Source organism: Dermacentor albipictus, chromosome 1 (genome assembly GCF_038994185.2).
Source record: "Dermacentor albipictus isolate Rhodes 1998 colony chromosome 1, USDA_Dalb.pri_finalv2, whole genome shotgun sequence".
In the NCBI taxonomy this organism is placed as follows: Eukaryota; Metazoa; Arthropoda; class Arachnida; order Ixodida; family Ixodidae; genus Dermacentor; species Dermacentor albipictus.
The window spans coordinates 390,267,121-390,285,334 of record NC_091821.1 but is presented as its reverse complement, the minus strand read 5'-3'; the positions used below and the strand labels follow the sequence as shown (position 1 = coordinate 390,285,334).

Sequence of the window (18,214 nt, the reverse complement as noted above, 5' to 3'; positions counted from 1 at the left end):
TACAATATATGACACTGCACTTATTACTCCTTGGTCTTTCCTGCTTTTTGACAGCCTTGCAAGTACTTTGTGGCGCATTTAATTCTGTGGCAGCTACTGCCAAGTTGAATTCTTTAAACCTTGCATTAAACATGCTGCAAAAGCTAGCACTTCATACATCTGCACCGGCATGTGTGAAAGCTTTCGCATTGGCCCAATCTGTCTCCATGGACAGGGAATGTGTAGTCAGCACCGTTTCTTTTTTTTCTTTTGTTTATTAAGTTCTTATCCATGAGCTGAAGTGGAAAGATTAGTGCTTAGTTTACCTTGTATTGCCTGTTCATTGTGTGCTGATAAGACATTTGTCTGACTTCTCCTGCCGTCTCTTCTGAGAAACGCCTGCTCTTCCCCCTGTTTGTGTCCCTGATAGTCAAGTGCTCGCTGTGGTACAATCACCTCTTGGGAATTTGAGCCCAATGCTTGTCATTCTCTTTGGTTTCGTTGCTCTTTGTACTTTTTTCCCCAGATGTCTTCATTATTCTGTATGCTGTTCCCTTGAAGTGCTTTGATTTCTTTGGTTTCTGTTTCTGTCTAGTTCAGTTCGGCTCTGTTTCAGTCCCATTGTCACAGCGAATTTTGTTTATTGTCAAAGAAACAAAAGCTGAGTCATATAACATGAATACAGGACCTACTTCAAGTCTGTAGCTTTAGTGTCATTTGATTAGCATTCTCTTTCTGTACCACTATGTCTGTGCTAGCTGTTACTGGAACAGATGACATGCTGGAGCAAGGAATTTCTTTTTTGTTCTGATTCCTATTGCCTAGGCCCATCTCTTACTCCTTTGTTTGCAATATGTTGCAATAGCACTGTCTGTGCACGCTGTGTTCGGAATAAAGATTTACAATCATGTCACAGGCAAGGGATACTGTGTGTCTGCTTGCAAGACCGCTGGATACAAAGAAAGGTGCGGCCAGCTGCATGCATTGAAAACTCTGTAATCTGTCACGGCGCCACCAGTCGGGGACCATTGTGCAATATCAGCATAGAAAATGCACAAGGAATGCGCTTGGAACGCCGTCGCCCATGGAATCCGATGCATCGAATCCCTGACAGCTAGTGCCGTTGAGACCAGCCATGTGGCCAAGAATGCAACTACGGCTGTCACATTTGCTCCCATTGCAGCCGGCCTGACTCTGCAGGCCACGCCTTTCTTTTTCATCCAGCAGCTGTGCCACTTGTAAACGAGGAATGGCGATAATGTGAATGGCCTGTATTGAACAGGGCTTTGCTCAATTTGGCGAGTGCCTTTAACCTTTCAAAAACGAGACATAAATAGCTGAAAAAAAAAATATTTTTATCCAAATGTACAAGAAACACCAAGAATAAGCATAACCAATCCAAAAAAATATATATCTTTCAGAAACATTTTCAGTCTTATAGGGGAAACGCCAGGCAGAAAACTGGAAATGGACTTTACCGCAAACCATCAATAGCTTCATTTGGTACCTACAGTTGTCATCATATGGGAACCATAGGTGTATATTTCATTTGCTTTACATGTGTGTGATGCCACTGCAGCCGGAGATCTTTTATCGGTCTATCCTCCCTGATCATGCTTTCAAAAGAATTTGAGTCGCATATCAAACATCTTCCTCATCCTGTGTTCCAATTCTAAACCAACGACTGATGCTTGCTGCCTGACATTTATCCAGAAACTTCTTATCAATATTGAAACTCGGCAAGAAAACAATTATTTTTCTGGTATGTTGCCTGTAGGCAATACTTGTCTTTAAAAGGGTTAAGCACTTGTTACACTTCAGTTTTATTGATCTGTTGTCTTCCCATTTCTGTCTGAAAAATTTTGTTTTGTTATTCCACCTATTGGTACATTTGAGTATCATTTACTTGTGTACGTGCCCAAAGTGTAATTTGGGCGGCTGTAGTATAGACGAAAGCACTTTCGTTTGGCCCAGTGAATGCCTTGGAAAGAGTCGTTGCGCAGCTGCTTTTGAGCTGGGGAGGAGGCTCACGGACCATGTAGTGGTTTTATGCCGGGTGTGTCTGTGCTGATGATTGGCACAGGTGGACGCAGATGATGTGGGACGAGTGACGCAATGGTTCAAATGGTGAGAGCTGTTGTGACTGAGTGCTTGAGGTGATGTGGTGAGCAAGGATGGCTGCTCACAAGTCCTTGTTGAAATCGGAGCCTGGAGCATTGTTGATATGCAAGTGGCTGTCCAGCTGGATGAACCAGATGTCCGGCATGTTAATATAGAATTTCCGGACCACCTACAACCGCGAAACATCTGCCTGACTGCATGAGGCCATGTCACTTTTGCCTTGGTAGAGTCTGTGCATTGACGCTGGCACGGCTGGGCTCAGTTGTCTGAATCACCAGTTTGTGGGAGGCTGTGCAAAGAGTTAGCCAATGTGCCACTGTTTATTTAGATTGGCCAGCCATGGTGCCGCGAGATCTCTGAAGCAGTCGATACCACAGCCACTCATGTTGAGCCCGCGAGTCTGTTCTATTCTTGCATTAAAGGCACATGAGCTGTCTTCTTCTTCACGGGCTCTTGAGGCAATAATCACACCACCACAGTGCTGATTACTAGATTGTCCGCACATGGTACCTAGTCCAAAGAAAGGAAATCTAATCTACTAAGTGGAAACTCTCCTGATATCAGCTGAGCTGTCAGAGCTGTAAGGTTCCATCATTACTGCATACCAAAAAGCTCTTCATTATCTTGCAACTTGCAACTTGGTTGTGCAAATATTAATTTTGAGACTAAATTAAGTAGTGCCAGAAGTGAATCAAATCAGAAAATTTGGAAAAGATGAACAGCCTTTTTAACCATTAATATAAAACGATGTTCACATCCTAGCATTCACAATGTTACCAAGTTTTTGTCATTACATTGGACACCATGAATCATGGTTTAGTAGATGCACAATTTCAGCATTAAGGAAAAATAAGCTCTTTGTTTGTGTAGTTGGGACTCTTCAGAGCATATGTGGGCATTCATTATGAAAATGAAGCTTTAAAAAGGTAGTTTGGGGTCTAGTTAGCACCTGCATGTACAGTGGCAACTATATCAGTAGTGGCTGTCATCTCTGGCACTGGTAGAGCGATAAAAGTTGACTTTACTTAGTTTTAAGAGTCATAGGCGATGGTGCTACTATTATAATAATGTTACAAAGAATCATATTCAGACAAAGAGAACACATAGGGGTAGTAGCAATCATTTGATAATACCAAACAGTACCAACTGGAAAAACAGAGTTCCATCTATGCTTTGCACCTCATTCCATTGAAAAGTCATGTTCACTTGCATGGTGCACTTTGGCCAGACCTAGCCCTTGTGCCATTAAACACCACATATTATCATGAACCCACTGGAAATTGCAATGTCCGAGTGTTTAAAAAAGAAGTGTGGCTGTACTACATAACTTCTTGTGTATACTACATCCACTATGTCCACCTTGACAAATTTTATTGCATTTTTGCTTTGGTTTTAGTTTGATTGGGTCTAGTTGACAATGTGAAGCATTCAAACAATATTCAAATTTGTGAATTGTGTGATTTTATTTGAGGATTGAATTAAATAGGACAGTATTTTATATGCTGTTTGAAAGTTTTGAATGTTCACACAATCCTGATTAGCAGCAGTTCACAGCCCAGCAAAGTTGCAAAAAATGCTACAGAACGGAAGATTCTGTGACAGTATGAATTTGCACTGGCTGTTACAGGATAATTGAGCTATTTAAAAGAAACAAAAGTTTTGTATAGTTGACACCTGCAGGTAGTCTACTGGGCATACAAGTTTCACATATAAACATGCATAGTCGAGGGACTGCAGTATAGAATGTGGGGTGGATTTGTCATGGGAAATCCGGCGTGGAATTGCCAATCGCTTGTTTGCTGAAATGCCCATGTTTACAGTTCCAGGGTCCACCCGTGGCATATGTGCAGCAGATAGTGGTGAAAGCAGCTGTGTCACCATGGCAACCAGATCTCCTGCTTATGGATGCCTTCCGCTCCCCACTCGCCGAATCTTTCCGCATCACGGAGATTGTGGGGAATCACCAGTTCATGGACAGGCAAGCAATTTTAAAGCAGAGACTCGTTGCAATAGCACAGTAGCTATGGCGTTCTGCTGCTGAGCTTGAGGTTGCGGGTCTGACTCCCGGCTGCGGCTGCTGCATTTCAGTGAACATGAAATGCAAAAATGCTCGTGTACTGGTGGATTTAGGCAGACGTGAAAGAGCCCCAGGTGGTCCAGAGACGGCTTCTCTCAAAGCCAATGAGTTGCTTTGGGACATTGAATCAAATCAAATCAATCAATCAATTGGTCAATTAATAAATCAACTTTAGCAGAGCACTGTTGAGTATCTATATAATTAGTCCTTTGTAATTCAGGGTGGTTGCATTGTCTTATGGCAACCCGATGGTGTAAAAGCTGCTTTTTAATTTTTCAACACTGTAATGAAATTTGGCAAATGTTTTTTTATCTTCACTTGAACAGTACAGTTAGCTTCATATTAGTAAGGTGGTTCTGAAAATAGTTAAAATTTAACACTTTTTTTGTTGATACAATCAACTCAAGCATTGTTATGCATGTGTGATAAGCTGGTACAATTGTGAAGGCCCATTTTCATGAAATGTGTTTCTCATAAATGCAATTCATGATTGGCCAAATCTGTGGCCATTGTCTCGCTATCATGTTATTCACGATTACGAGTGGCAGGCACCCGAATGTGACTGATCATCATCATCATTATCATCCTGTTTTATGTCCACTGCAGGACGAAGGCCTCTCCCTGCAATCTCCATTTACCCCTGTCCTGCGCCAACTGATTCCAACTAGTGCCCGCGAGTTTCCTAATTTCATTGCTCTACCTAGTCTTCTGTCGTCCTCGATTACGTTTCCCTTCTCTTGGTACCCATTCTGTAACCCTAATGGTCCAATAGTTATCGAACCTGTGCATTACATGACCTGCACAGCTCCACTTTTTTCTCTTGATATCAATTAGAATATCGTCTATACCTGTTTGCTCTCTTATCCAAACCTCTCTCTTTCGGTCTCTTAATGTTATGCCTCACAATCTTTGTTAGTTGCTCTTTGCACGGTCCTTGACTTGTTCTCAAGCTTCTTTGTCAGCCTCCAAGTCTCTGCCCCATATGTCAGCACTGATAAAATGCTTGTACACTTTCCTTTTCAATGATAATGGTAAGCTTCCAATCAGGAGCTGACAAAGTCTGCTGTATGCAATCCAACCCATTTTTATTCTTCTATGAATTTCCTTCTCATGATAAGGGTTCCTTGTGATTAATTGACCTAGGTAGACACACTCGTTCATAGACTCTAGAGGCTGACTGGCGATCATGAACTCTTGTTCCCTTGCCTGGCTATTCATCATTATCTTTGTCTTCTGCATATTAATCTTCAACCCCACTCTTACACTCTCTCTGTTAAAGTTATCGGTCATTTGTTATAACTCGTCAAACATGCAGAGAATAGCATTGGAAAGATTGTGTCTCCCTGTCTGACCCCTTTCTTTATAGGTATCTTCCTGCTTTTCTTGTGTAGAATTAAGGTGGCTGTGGAATCTCTGTAGATATTTTCCAGGATACTTATGTAAGCGGTCTGTACTTCTTGATTACATAATGCCTCTATGACTGCTGGTACATGTATCTCTACTGAATCAAATGCCTTTTCGTAATTTATGGAAGCCATATATGGAGGCTGATTGTACTTTGCGGATTTCTCGATTACCTGATTGATGACATGGATGTGATCCGTTGTAGAGTATCTCTTTCTGGAGCCTGCCTGTTCCCTTGGTTGACTAAAGTCCAGTGTTGCCCTTATTCTAGTGGAGATTATTTTGGTAAATATTAATATTAATATAAATATTAAGCTAATGGGCCTATAATTTTTCTATGCTTTAACGTTTCCCTCCTTGTGGATTAGTATATAGTTTGCATTCTTCCAGTTTTCTGGGACCCTTGCAGTCGATAGACACTTCGTATAAAGAGCCGACAGTTTCCCAAGCATTATGTCTCCTCCATCAATGATTAAATCGACTGTTATTCCATCTTCTTCTGCCGCTCTTCCTCATTTCATATCTTGCAAGGCCCTTCTAACCTCATCGCTAGTTATAGGAGGAGTTTCTGCATCCTGTTCATTACTGTTTCTAATGGAGGTATCCTGACTCCTCTGGGTACTGTACAGGTCAGTATAGAATTCTTTCGCTTCTTTTACTACATCTTCAAGATTGCTGATGATATTACCCTGCTTATCTTTGAGTGCATACATCTTGGTTTGTCCTATGCCAAGTTTGTTTCGCACTGACTTCAGGCTTCATCCATTTTTTACATCTTCTTCAGTCTTTCTCATGTTATAGTTTTGAATATTGCTTATTTTTGTCTTATTGATCAGTTTTGACAGTTCTGCAAATTCTACCTTATCTCTTTAGTTGGACAGTTTCATTCTTTGTTGTTTCTTTATTAGGTCCGTTGTGTACTTGAAAGAGCTTTCTTACTGGTTGCCTTGGTGCCTTGCCTCCTACTTAAATTGCTGCCTCTGAAGCCATCTTAGTTACGGTTTCATTCATTATCTCTATGTCATCTTCATCTCTCTTTTCTAAGGCTGCATATTTGTTTGCAAGTACCAGCCTGAATTTGTCTGCTTTTACCCTTACTGCCTCTAGGTTGACCTGTTTCTTCTTGACCAATTTTACTCTTTCTCTTTTCAAATTGAGGTGAATCCTAGCCCTCACTAATCTATGATCATTGCACTTTACCCTACCTATCACTTCTACATCCTGCACTATACTGGGATGAGCAGAGAATATGAAATCATTTTCATTTCTTGTTTCACCATTAAAGCTTTACCAGGTCCACTTTCTGTTGCTATGCTTCCTGAAAAAGGTGTTCATTATTCGAAGCTTATTCCTTTCTGAGGATTCTACCAGCATCTCTCCTCTAGCATTCCTAGAATTGACGCTGTAGTTGCCAATTGCTTGCTCACCAGCCTGCTTTTTCCTACTTTTGCATTGAAGTCGCCCATTACTACAGTATATGGAGTTTGTACTTTTCTCATCGCTAATTCAACATCTTCATAAAACTGTTCTACTTCATTATCATCGTGACTGGATGTTGGAGCGTAGGCTTGTGCTACCTTTAATATGCACCTCATATTAAGTTTGATTACGAACCTGAACAGGAATTGGCCTCCCTGGTGCAGTATTTGGCCACTACCTCCCAAATGATTCCTACAATTAACCCATGGCCCTCAGTCCCCAGCAGCTGCGGAGCACCTGACCAAGGCGACTCATCAGGAAAACACTCTTATTCAAGAAACATTTTTATACAGGCTGGGTCATTTATCTTTAGTTTTAATGCATGAAAGAGTTGAGAACTCCAACAATAACTGCTAAACGGTTACAAAAGTACCCTTTCAAACAAAGGTGAGGAGATGTTCAAGATCTAGAATATAAACTGAATAGTTCTTGCCAATTGATTTGTATTTGATTACATAGTTTGCTATTTAATGTTTGGGAACACTTTATTTAGTTCCTAGCGACACATTGCTTCAGGGGCATGAGTTAAATCACCACTGGCTATCATAGTTTATTCTTTCGTCGCCACATGGTGAAGGTGTAACTGAGGATGTGGAGGTGGCCTAACTATGCTGACACAGTAACAATGACAGCACAATGGTAGCGGCATGGTGAGGGCATCATAGCAGAAAGGAGAGATGGACATGGCAAGCCCAGTTTTGAGCTGTCAACTGCTGACACAATAATACAAGTTTGTACGGAAGCTAAAATGGCACGCAGTGTTGTGCACCTCATATCTAGGTCAAATGAATAATTATTGCTCCGTATAATGTGTGTTGAAATATCGCTGCCACTAATCTTTCTTTAGATCTGTTATGCTTGCTTCGGAAACCTAAAAAAAATGAGTAGGTGTGAAGTATATCCATAGAAACAAATTTTTGCGGTGTTTCAAATTTATGTTATATTTAATGAGAAACTGAAAGATCGGGATAGGGTTGATGAAGGTGTCGCGGGTAATGCTTTTAGAATCGCAGTTTCTTAAATATGTTTTGCGACTTGCCGTGGTGCCATAGGGGCTTTGGCATCGCGCTGCCAAGCCTGAAGACGAGGGATCAAATCCCGGCCACGGCAGCCACATTTCAATGGGCGGTGAAATGCAAAAACACCTGTGTAATACTGTGCGTTGTGTGCACGTAAAGAACCCAAGGTGGTCAAAATTAATCCAGAGTCCCCCACTATGGCGTATCTCATAATCATATCACGGTTTTGGTACTTAAGACCCCAGTATTGAATTTTAAGTGTTAATTATTATTATTAACAGTCTCGTGTTGCTCTTAATGCTCTTTTTGTTACTGTGCAGCAATGGAACAAAGCATGCCCTTCAGGACGTGTGCCTTCAGGTGTCCGAGTCTACGGACAAAGTGGCTGCAGCCTCGCTCCCTCAGTATGGCTGCCTTGTCCTGTCCCCTACGTATGTCTGGAAGCAGGACTTCAATATGTGAGTAGACTCGAAGGAAATTATTACAGTTGTAACAAACCTTTGGGAGTTGTGCCCATCCACTGTGCTTGTCAATAGATACGGCTGACTGCCATGGTCTTTAGGCAATGCTATGGTGGCACAGCAGTCTTTTCTGTTGGTTGATTGCTAGTTTGCTGAAAGCAGTGAGTGTAAAGATGCCTGCCATTGGTGATACGATAGTACCGGTCCAATATTTTTGTTGGCAAATATGGGAAGGGATCTGATAGTGTTTTGTTGGAGTCCACATCCTGACCAAACAGCTGTATGGTAGGTAACTAAGGCCACTTTACATTTTTTTCTCTGTTTTTCTTTTTTGCATGGCACCAGCTTACAGTTAAAGGGGCCCGAAACACTTTTTGAACATAGTAAGAAAACGTTGCTGATTTGTTGTAGAGGCTGCTATGAAAATGTGCACATGTGAACAGTGAAGATTACTGCGCTGTATGCAGCATGGAAATTACAATATCATGTCAAAAATAGCAGAAAATTGCCTGTTCTTGCTTTTGCAATGCTGTCATGCAGCATCATCAAAAGCAGCTGGCCCACCTGTGCTATTGGCTGATTTCGTGATTGCGAGAGCATTCTCAGTAATACATAATTGCTAATTTTGAGTTAGACAAATGAGAAATATGTACACCTATGATCTCAAAAAGACGCAAGAAATATTTCATCCTTGCTGTTGCATCTGTTGCATGTGTTCTCTGAGATGGCAGCGGTGTGCTGTGTAGCATTGTCTACCGCAGTCGGCGCAGGGTGCCGCGACGAGCTTTTTTGCTGCCACAACACTTTTTTGACAGGGGGTTTGCCCGCTTGGCTTCTCTGCTGTGTACCTTCCAGCGCACTAGCAGAGGCAAAAAGAGAAAGGCGGGCATCGGTGCGAAAACGCCACTTATAGTTCAAGGATTAGCAAAAGTTTTGCGGCATAATATTTGTGAGACGATGTCCTTCCTTTAATAGTGAGGCCATTCTATGATTAGTTAGAAAAGTGTTTCAGGGCCCTTTTAAGGTGTTCAGAAAAGCACTGTGTCTTTGTGCTGCCCACACCAAAACTATATTGGGTGCAGGTTCCGCAAAAAGGCTGGATGCTTGTGCCGTTTGTGCATTGGGACTGTTAGTATTACGCGTGTTTGAATGTGCATGTAATATGTACATGTTTGTAGATGTGCTCATCTGCAGGGAACCACATATATACAAGTTATATCTGATGTGTTTATTTGTAGTACTAAATGAAGCCAGCATTTCTCTGCACTTAGAGTTCTGCATTATACTCACTACTGTTGCCCGGTGGTGGCCCCCTGGCCTCACAACTTTCTTGCCAGGGTGGCCTTCAGCACTGTACTCTGTAGATGTTTCAAACAAACTTGACCTAATGAATAGTGTACTACTATATTGGTTGCATGTTCTAACGCTTTCTGCAACCCTGAATTCCAGGCGACATGCCTGATTTTCATTGAAATTCAGCTCTTATGAGGATCTCTCGCGGCCCAAATAGCTTAATTTGGTGCCGAGTGAATAGGTACCCTTTCTTTCTATCCTCTTCTTTGTCGTGCACCACTCTTTTTTTCACTCAGTGCATGTGAGGCAGAGCATGATAAAAATCATGCACGTCAGACGTGTCACTGCGTGCAACAAGTAAAAATGCTCAATGTGCAACACATTTCAGTCTTATCTCTGACTGTATCAGTCACTTCCATCTATCTGCCAGCAAAGAGAAGGATAACCTTCTCCACTCACTGCTCCATCTCCACTCAGTGATGTGCCTATGTAGCAGGATATGAGGGGAAAATTGTGCGCCCCAGGTTTGTTGTTGCATGCAATGAGTGGCAGTGCCGAATGTGTCAAAAATTTATGTCGTATATCTTAGTCTGTTAGTCACTTCTGTCTATCAGCCAATGAAGAGTAAACTTCTGCCTATCTTGTCTACCTATCTCCATATCTTCCCTTGTGCTCAGCAAAAACACAGCCTAACAAAGTCAGCATGAACACTGATAGGAAGTCCTTTATGGCACATGCCAGCACCATCTGCTGTTCCATTTCCTAGTGCTAGTACTACAGTAGAATATCTTGTTAAACGGAACAAGGAACCAGAGAAATATGTTACAATCAACAGGAGTTCCGTTTACTCAGAAAGATGTACAGAGGTGCAGCAGTATGTGTCATGCAGCCTCTTAACACTCTTACATATGTTAACCATAAAAAAGTGAATGTAGCAGCCAGTTGTTCACGTGGCTTAGTTGCAGTTGACGGCGATTGGCAAGGCGTAGATTATTTTAGTTTCAAGGATGCAACAGCGGCTCCCGTCGGTGGCAGAATAACACACGGTCACACAGGGGGAGTCCAAATTATCGAGCTGGGCACTGTCCAAAATATTGGTTCTCCTAAAGTGACACTAAAGGCAAACATTAAGTCAAGCTAAAGTGATAGAGATTAGTGCTTGGGAATCTCTAAGGCATCAATATTATCGCGAACAGGGCCTTCGTAATTGGGAAACTAAGGTAAATGCAGGGCATGATTAGAAACTCCTCTGAGACATTCAAGCACTTACATGATGACGAAAGCACTCCTCAGTTAAATTCTGTCACTAGGACTCAACCACTCGTTGCACAAAACATTCCTTGTATTGTATTATAAAACGAAATAAAATGCTACTTATCCAATTCTATTTCATCCTTAGAAAAGAGAGCTAATTGAAATTACCCTTGACAATGATGTGGGCGGTCAAAATGTTTTGTTTTCGCTCGACTCTGCGCCGCCCACACTTTCACGTTTCATTACTTTCCTGATTGCGTAGTGCTGTGCTGGTTTTGCTGGCTCGTAAAACTCGCACAAACTGCAAATAGCAGAGAATTCAACTCCTATATTATGCCGCGGGATGACCGAATGGTCTACGTCACTTGACCAAAAAGCAGCTGCAGCGGCGAATCCACCGCTTTGTCTTGGCTCGGTGCCGCCGTCTGTCGGGCGGCATTTTACTCACCGATGGCAGCAAAAGGCAGTGGAGGTATATGCAATGTCACCACTCCTCTGGTTGGGTGGCGGGAGATTTGAATTTCAAAAAAGGTACTCATACCCTTCAGATTTTCTCGTAAACTAACTCCTTTCTTGGCCCGAAACAAACATTGTGTGGCGATGAGCGACCACGTAGACCGGTAAAGTCGGGCTCTCGCAGGAGAGGAAAAACCAACACTCCGTCGCTTAGCGTAGCATTCTTTTTAATGATCTTCGGAACGCTAGCCCGCGCCGGAACGCGCCAGCCGCTCGAGCCTCGTGTAGACGCGAGCGTCTGCGTCAACTCTCGTGCGACGCCGATGCTGCTGCCGCTACAGAGGGCTCCCCCCCTAGAGAGGAGGAAAGTTCGACGAACGATGGAAAGTCCACGTGACGCGGCGTGTCTTCGCGGTGGTCTTGGGTGTCACGTGCGCAGGCGGCGACGAAGGATGCAGCAGGGTCGCGTCGCATACAGGTGGAGCTGATGGCGCGGGTGCTTCGATGTAGGCGGGTTTGAGACGTTCCAGGGCAATTGTGTCTGATCTTCGAGCGTTGACACGACAAACAGGAGCGAACCCAATCGCGAACTTGCGCGTTTAGCCGAGGCCAAACGAAACGACTGGAAAGAAGCTTCTGTGTCGCGCGTATGCCAGGGTGCGACAGGTTGTGCACGATTTCGAATAGGCGTCTGCGAAGGGATGCCGGAATGTATGGTCTAGGTGTGTCGTTAGAAGTGTCGCAGACGATGGACGTACCATCTGGGGTCACAACGACGTCTTCCAATTTCAGGGACGTTGACGAATTCCGGAGTGTGCGAAGTTCAGTGTCGTCACGCTGTTGACTGGCGAGTAAGTCGGCCTCGATGATGAAAGGTTCCGATGTCAACGTGGAAACGACATTGACACGACTCAGAACGTCAGCTGGAATGTTGTCGGCGCCCTTGATGTGGCGGAACGTTGTTGTAAACTCGGAGATGTAGGAAAGGTGTCGAATCTCGCGGGGCGAGTAACAGGACGCCGAACGATTCGTTGCGTGCACAAGGGGCTTGTGGTCAGTCAAGACAGTGAATGCACGGCCTTCGAGGAAATGGCGAAAATGCTTGATAGCCAGGTAAACAGCGAGTAATTCACGGCCGAAAACGCTGTAGTGGGACTGCGCAGGCTTCAGTTTCTTGGAGAAAAAAGCGAGTGGATGCCACTCATTGTCGATGAATTTCTGCAGAACGGCACCAACGGCGGTATTTGAAGCGTCGGTCATGATGGCAGTGGGTGCGTCTGGCTTTGGGTGTCTAAGCAGCGTGGCGTCGGCGAGGGCAGACTTGACTTTTGCGAAAGCGTCTGCGGCCTCTTCAGTCCACTGAAGCACTTGTTTGCGCTTGTTTACCAGGAGAGCGTCTAGCGGAGCCATAAGTCGTGCGCACTCGGGAATGAATCGGCGGTAGAAATTGACAAATCCGAGAAATTGGCGAAGCTTGGTGAGTGTGGTCGGTCGGGGAAAGTTTTCGATGACGCGAATCTTGGACGGCAGAGGTCGAATGCCGTTAGCGTCGACGATATGACCGAGGAACTCGAGTTCGGTTTGACCGAATTCACTCTTGGCGGCGTTGATGACAATTCCTTTACTGGCAAGGCGTGAAAACAACAACCGCAAGTGGTGAAGATGTTCTTCGGCCGAAGAGCTTGCCACGAGGAGGTCGTCAATGTATGCAAAAACGAAAGGCAGACCTCGGGTGACGGAATCGATGAAACGCTGAAAGGATTGGCCCGCGTTCCGTAAACCGAAAGGCATGCGGAGAAATTCGAAAAGACCGAAGGGCGTGGTGATGGCGGTCTTGGGAATGTCTTCTTCAGCGACCGGTAGTTGATGGTAGGCGCGAACGAGATCGATCTTAGAAAAGATCGTCGCACCGTGCAACGCTACCGTGAAGTCCTGAACGTTCGGTAGAGGGTAGCGATCAGGAACTGTGACGTTGTTTAGTGCCCGGTAATCGCCGCAGGGGCGCCAGTCACCCGTCTTCTTAGGCACCATGTGAAGTGGTGATGCCCAGTTACTGGAAGAAGGGCGGATGATGCCAAGTTGCAGCATGTGTTCGAACTCCGCGCGAGCGATCTTGAGTTTCTCCGGGGACAAACGCCGGGGTCGGAAGTAGACCGGTGGGCCGGAGGTGACGATGTGATGGCACACGTCATGTTGTACCGGTTGCGTCCAGTCCGGCAGGCGTGTCAAAGTGGGAAACTCGCGTAGGAGCGCGGCGAAAGGTTCCTCCAACATGGCAGAAATAGGCGCTATGGGCGAAGTGCCTGATGATGGGACGCCGGAAACGGATAGCTGGGTTACGGAGTCGATGAGACGGCGTCGTTGGATGTCGACAAGGAGTCCGTAGTTATGCAAGAAGTCTGCTCCAATGACTGCATGACGGACGTCTGCAACCAGGAAAATCCAGCGGAACGCTCGTCGAAGGCCAAGGTTTAGCATGACGGAGCGTGACGAGAAAACTGGAATCCTGGTGCCGTTGACGGCTTGCAAAAACGACACAGGAGTCGCTTTTCGGTCGGAGCGCTGGGCGGGTAGAATGCTGACGTCAGCACCTGTGTCGACCAAGAATCGTTGTCCCGTAACTCTGTCCGTCACGTAGAAAAGGCGACTTGTGTGCTGGGCCGGACCACTCGTCGCCGTTAGAGGTCGGCCGGCCTGTTTCCCTGCCAAGTGCAGGGACGCCGACAGTGACGAGCGTCGTTTCCAAAACGGCGGTGGTAGTAGCAAACGCCAGGCGTTGTAGTTGAGGCTTCATTGCGAGTGCCCGTGCGTCTTGATCTGCTGGAACTACGGCTGCGTGGGCGACGAGACGCGCGGCGATGTTCCACTCCACAGATGATGCGTTCCAGGCGCTCACACAAGGAGTCGAGCGGAGATTGCACTGCAGAAGAGCAGGGAAGAGTTTGCAGAGCGGTTGTATTGTCACCCGGAGACGGTGACGTGGCTGCGATGGTTGGGGTGGCTACTTCCATGACTTTGTCGGCCAAAGCGGCAAGTCCGGTAAGGTCCATGGTAGAGGCTGTCGCCAGGACCATCTGCACGTTAGCCGGGAGTCGTTGCAAAAACAGTTCGCGCAACAGCGTGTCGTCGATGGATCTCGCGTTGTTTCCGAGCAGCTGGCTCATTCGGCGAAGAAGTTGACTAGGGCGTCGGTCGCCGAGTTCTTCAGCGGACAGAAGCTGCTGGATGCGAGAACGCTGTGAAGCTGCTGTGCGCTGTAGCAGTGCTGCCTTGAGATCGTCATAGGCGGTGGCAGACAATGGGGAGTTCAACAAATCTGCTACCTCGTCAATGGCGGCGGGCGAGAGCGCTGCGACGGCGTAATGGAACTTCGAGGCTTGAGAGCGGATACCAGCGACTTGAAATTGCGCTTCGGCCTGAAGAAACCACGCCGAAGGATGCTGGTCCCAGTACTGTGGGAGGCGAACAGCGATGGCGGAACAGGAGGGCTCACCACGTTCCTCGGAAGGGTTCTGGCCTTGAGCTCTCGTAGCGTTGGTCTGGTCCATGGTCGTCTCTACCACAGGAGCGTATGGCAATATCACGTCCGGGTCACCAAACTGTGGCGACGAGCGACCACGTAGACCGGTAAAGTCGGGCTCTCGCAGGAGAGGAAAAACCAACACTCCGTCGCTTAGCGTAGCATTCTTTTTAATGATCTTCGGAACGCTAGCCCGCGCCGGAACGCGCCAGCCGCTCGAGCCTCGTGTAGACGCGAGCGTCTGCGTCAACTCTCGTGCGACGCCGATGCTGCTGCCGCTACAATTGCGAGGTTTCTGGAGTGGTATTCAAACAGCCCACGTCGACTTCTTATTTGCCTCTAGTGTCCCTTTAACTTATTTATCTATGGGAAGAGTGGCAACGTCACGAAGCTGCTCAGCTTTATACATACTGTGAATTAAAAATGTATTTGTATGTATTAAATGTATAATGTATTAAAAAGTGTTGCAAAAAAATGTTTTCGAGATCCTGCCACTTTCTGAAAAACTTTTGCATCTAGCTTGCTTGCTTCTGATGGTTGTTTACAGAAAGTGTCGAAAAAATTTTGCTCCAATTTCCGAAAGTTTTTTTTTCACTACTGAAATAATAAACCAACAAACTTACAGGCTGTTGTTCCATTCAAGCGGCTAATCTGTTTAAGCAATTTTCGTTTACCGAGATTCTGCTGTGTATGTGTGTGTGTGTATATATATATATATATATATATATATATATATATATATATATATATATATATATATATATATATATACACACACATACATACATATATAAAGTTTAACCTCACAGTAACAAAATCGAGGGGGAATGCGAAAAAATTCGCTTTTGCAAAAATTTCATTGTTGCGAAATGAGACAGCACAGATAGGTAATGCGTTTCAAAATGAAACTTTTCTGTCAAAATTCCGTTAGCCTACTTTGGCAAGCTCTGCTCAATGATAAATAGTAGTAGAACTGCATTGCCGACAGTACAAAGTGTGCCTCATGCGTCGATCAGCAGTGGCAGCACTGCCGCGGAGCATTACCTTCAGTCAATTGCTTCCGGAGATACAATGATTTTTGCGAGATTTTGCGTAACTCAGCACCGGACGCAGAGCAGCAGCGCTCCACGCATGCAGCAGCATTTCACCAGTGCACACTGTTGCCCATAACTGCTGACACATAGGTGCCGAGTGCGAAAGTGATCGTATCGTATTCCCGAAGGCAATCAAACAAGATTATGGCCCCTACGCGCAAATTTACGTCTGGTGCCAAATCCGCACGCAATGCCTGTCGGGTAGCACCAAGACCAGCATTCTTTAACCAAGGGATGTGTATTCCCGGACGATCGCTCAATCACGGCTCAATGTGTGGCACTCTATGCTGTGACTGCCATCTCAAGCGCCATGAGTAATTCCATGTCAGTGGGACATGGATCACCTTGTTTTTGCTGCATTTTTCACACCAAGGTGCACATTATGCACTGCACTAGGTGTGCAAAAACCGTCGTCACATGTTGGTAGCAACATGTGTGCCGCTTCAAATGGGCGATCAACAAACAAGATGGCGGTCACGATGTGTTTGTAGCGCACGCGATCGCTTCTGGTGCTTGGTTATTTTTGTAAACAAGAATGGTGGTGCCCATGCAAGTGTAATGTGGTGATAGTTAATGCAATTATAGTGCAAAGCAATATCATTTGAGCACATTTTGGAGTCTACAAGGCTTGCATGAGTGGGTAATATGCGGGGTTACCTTCCGGAAAATTTCGTTGAGGCAGGATTGTAGTACAGTGACATTTCGTTGTCGACAGGTACAAAATGCATTGAATGCTATGGGCATACCATGAATACGAAAATATTTCCTTGCCACGAGAATTTCATTGCTGTGGAATATTTCGTTATCACGGGTTTAGACTATTTCGGGTATCCTTTTTCAGCACTTTCCTATAACTGCAGCAAGCAGGTGCGTGATGTTCTTAACCACAGAGTGCTGCTACCATGAAACAATAAGGCTGAAGCATAGTGCATTTTGTACACATTCATTTGCCAATGGTCACTTTAAGTTAGACTGACGTTGACAGCGTTCAGCTGAATTTCATGGCCTTTCTTGGTTGATAGTGTCGGGAGGTGCCCTTAGAAATTGGAAGATTTGCCATACGAAAGGACACTGTTCAGATTTTCATTTACCTTGATCATTTACCAAAATAAAGGGTTGATGCACGCTAGTAAATGACCTGTGTAATCAATAGCGTCTCCTAATGTACAGGCTACTGTAGTGTGAATTCATGCAAGAGCCTGCACTGGGCTTTGTGTATGTGATATGTACGCATGCACATACACAATATGAATGTATACACGTGCATTGCAATAGGTGTTGTACTCTGTATGCAAGGTTCAGCTCCCACCAACAGAAAGCCGACTTTCATTTTCATTTATTTCTACATTTCATTTAAATGCAGAGTTAATTTCCCCAATGCTTTCCTTGGTTTCATTGTTTGCTGGCTTCATTGGTTAATGCACATTATGCAGTCATTTTGACCATCCTCGTTTCTCATTATTTGTTTTTTCTGATAGCTTGATTTAGAGAAATTCGTGCTTAAGTAGGAAATCTCTTTACAGCTTCCGGCACGACAGCCAACCTCTCATGAGCATCTTCAATCAGAAAGATGAGACTTCAAATTCATACTACTTGAGAGGTAAGGACTTTTCTCGGTTTCTTTTTGTTTATGTTTTAAGGAATTGTATTGCTGCTCTTAGCTTTAGTTGTTCATTGAATGTGCCAGAGGGGCTCCATTTGACCCTGTGATCTCTCTTGCTGCTTGTAGAGATCCTCTTTGGTGTCCCCTGGAAAGAAACTGGCATAAAGAAGTTCTGTGTGCGGAACAGGCAAAGGGTCATTACTTTTGCTGTCACCATTGTCCTGAAGAAGTGGGAGCCCAGGTAATTAGCACTAACCTATTCCTTTTCTTACGCCATTGATATTTCAGCGTTTCCTTTCAGCATTGCCACGGTGATCATCGCTCCAGTGTAGGCGTGCATGTGGATGGCACATGATTTCGAGATAGCGAGACTTTAGGCCTGTTCAGCTTCAGTAGCTTTGGCAAGTGTCTGGCGGGCAGCATGTGCACAGATGCTGTGCACACATGCTGTGCA

General features: G+C 44.9%; 1 protein-coding gene across 5 annotated transcripts in view; it reads left to right on the top strand.

Moving 5' to 3' along the window:
- Nucleotides 1-18,214, top strand: part of SCAP (SREBP cleavage activating protein) — an 87,166-nt gene that overhangs the window by 15,797 nt on the left and 53,155 nt on the right. For all 5 annotated transcript variants that reach the window (XM_065446930.1, XM_065446939.1, XM_065446927.1 and 2 more), the window contains exons 4-7: nt 3,921-4,078; nt 8,400-8,537; nt 17,681-17,757; nt 17,887-18,001. In XM_065446930.1, the coding sequence (XP_065303002.1) occupies nt 3,921-4,078; nt 8,400-8,537; nt 17,681-17,757; nt 17,887-18,001 (488 nt within the window). The remainder of the gene's footprint in view (nt 1-3,920; nt 4,079-8,399; nt 8,538-17,680; nt 17,758-17,886; nt 18,002-18,214) is intronic.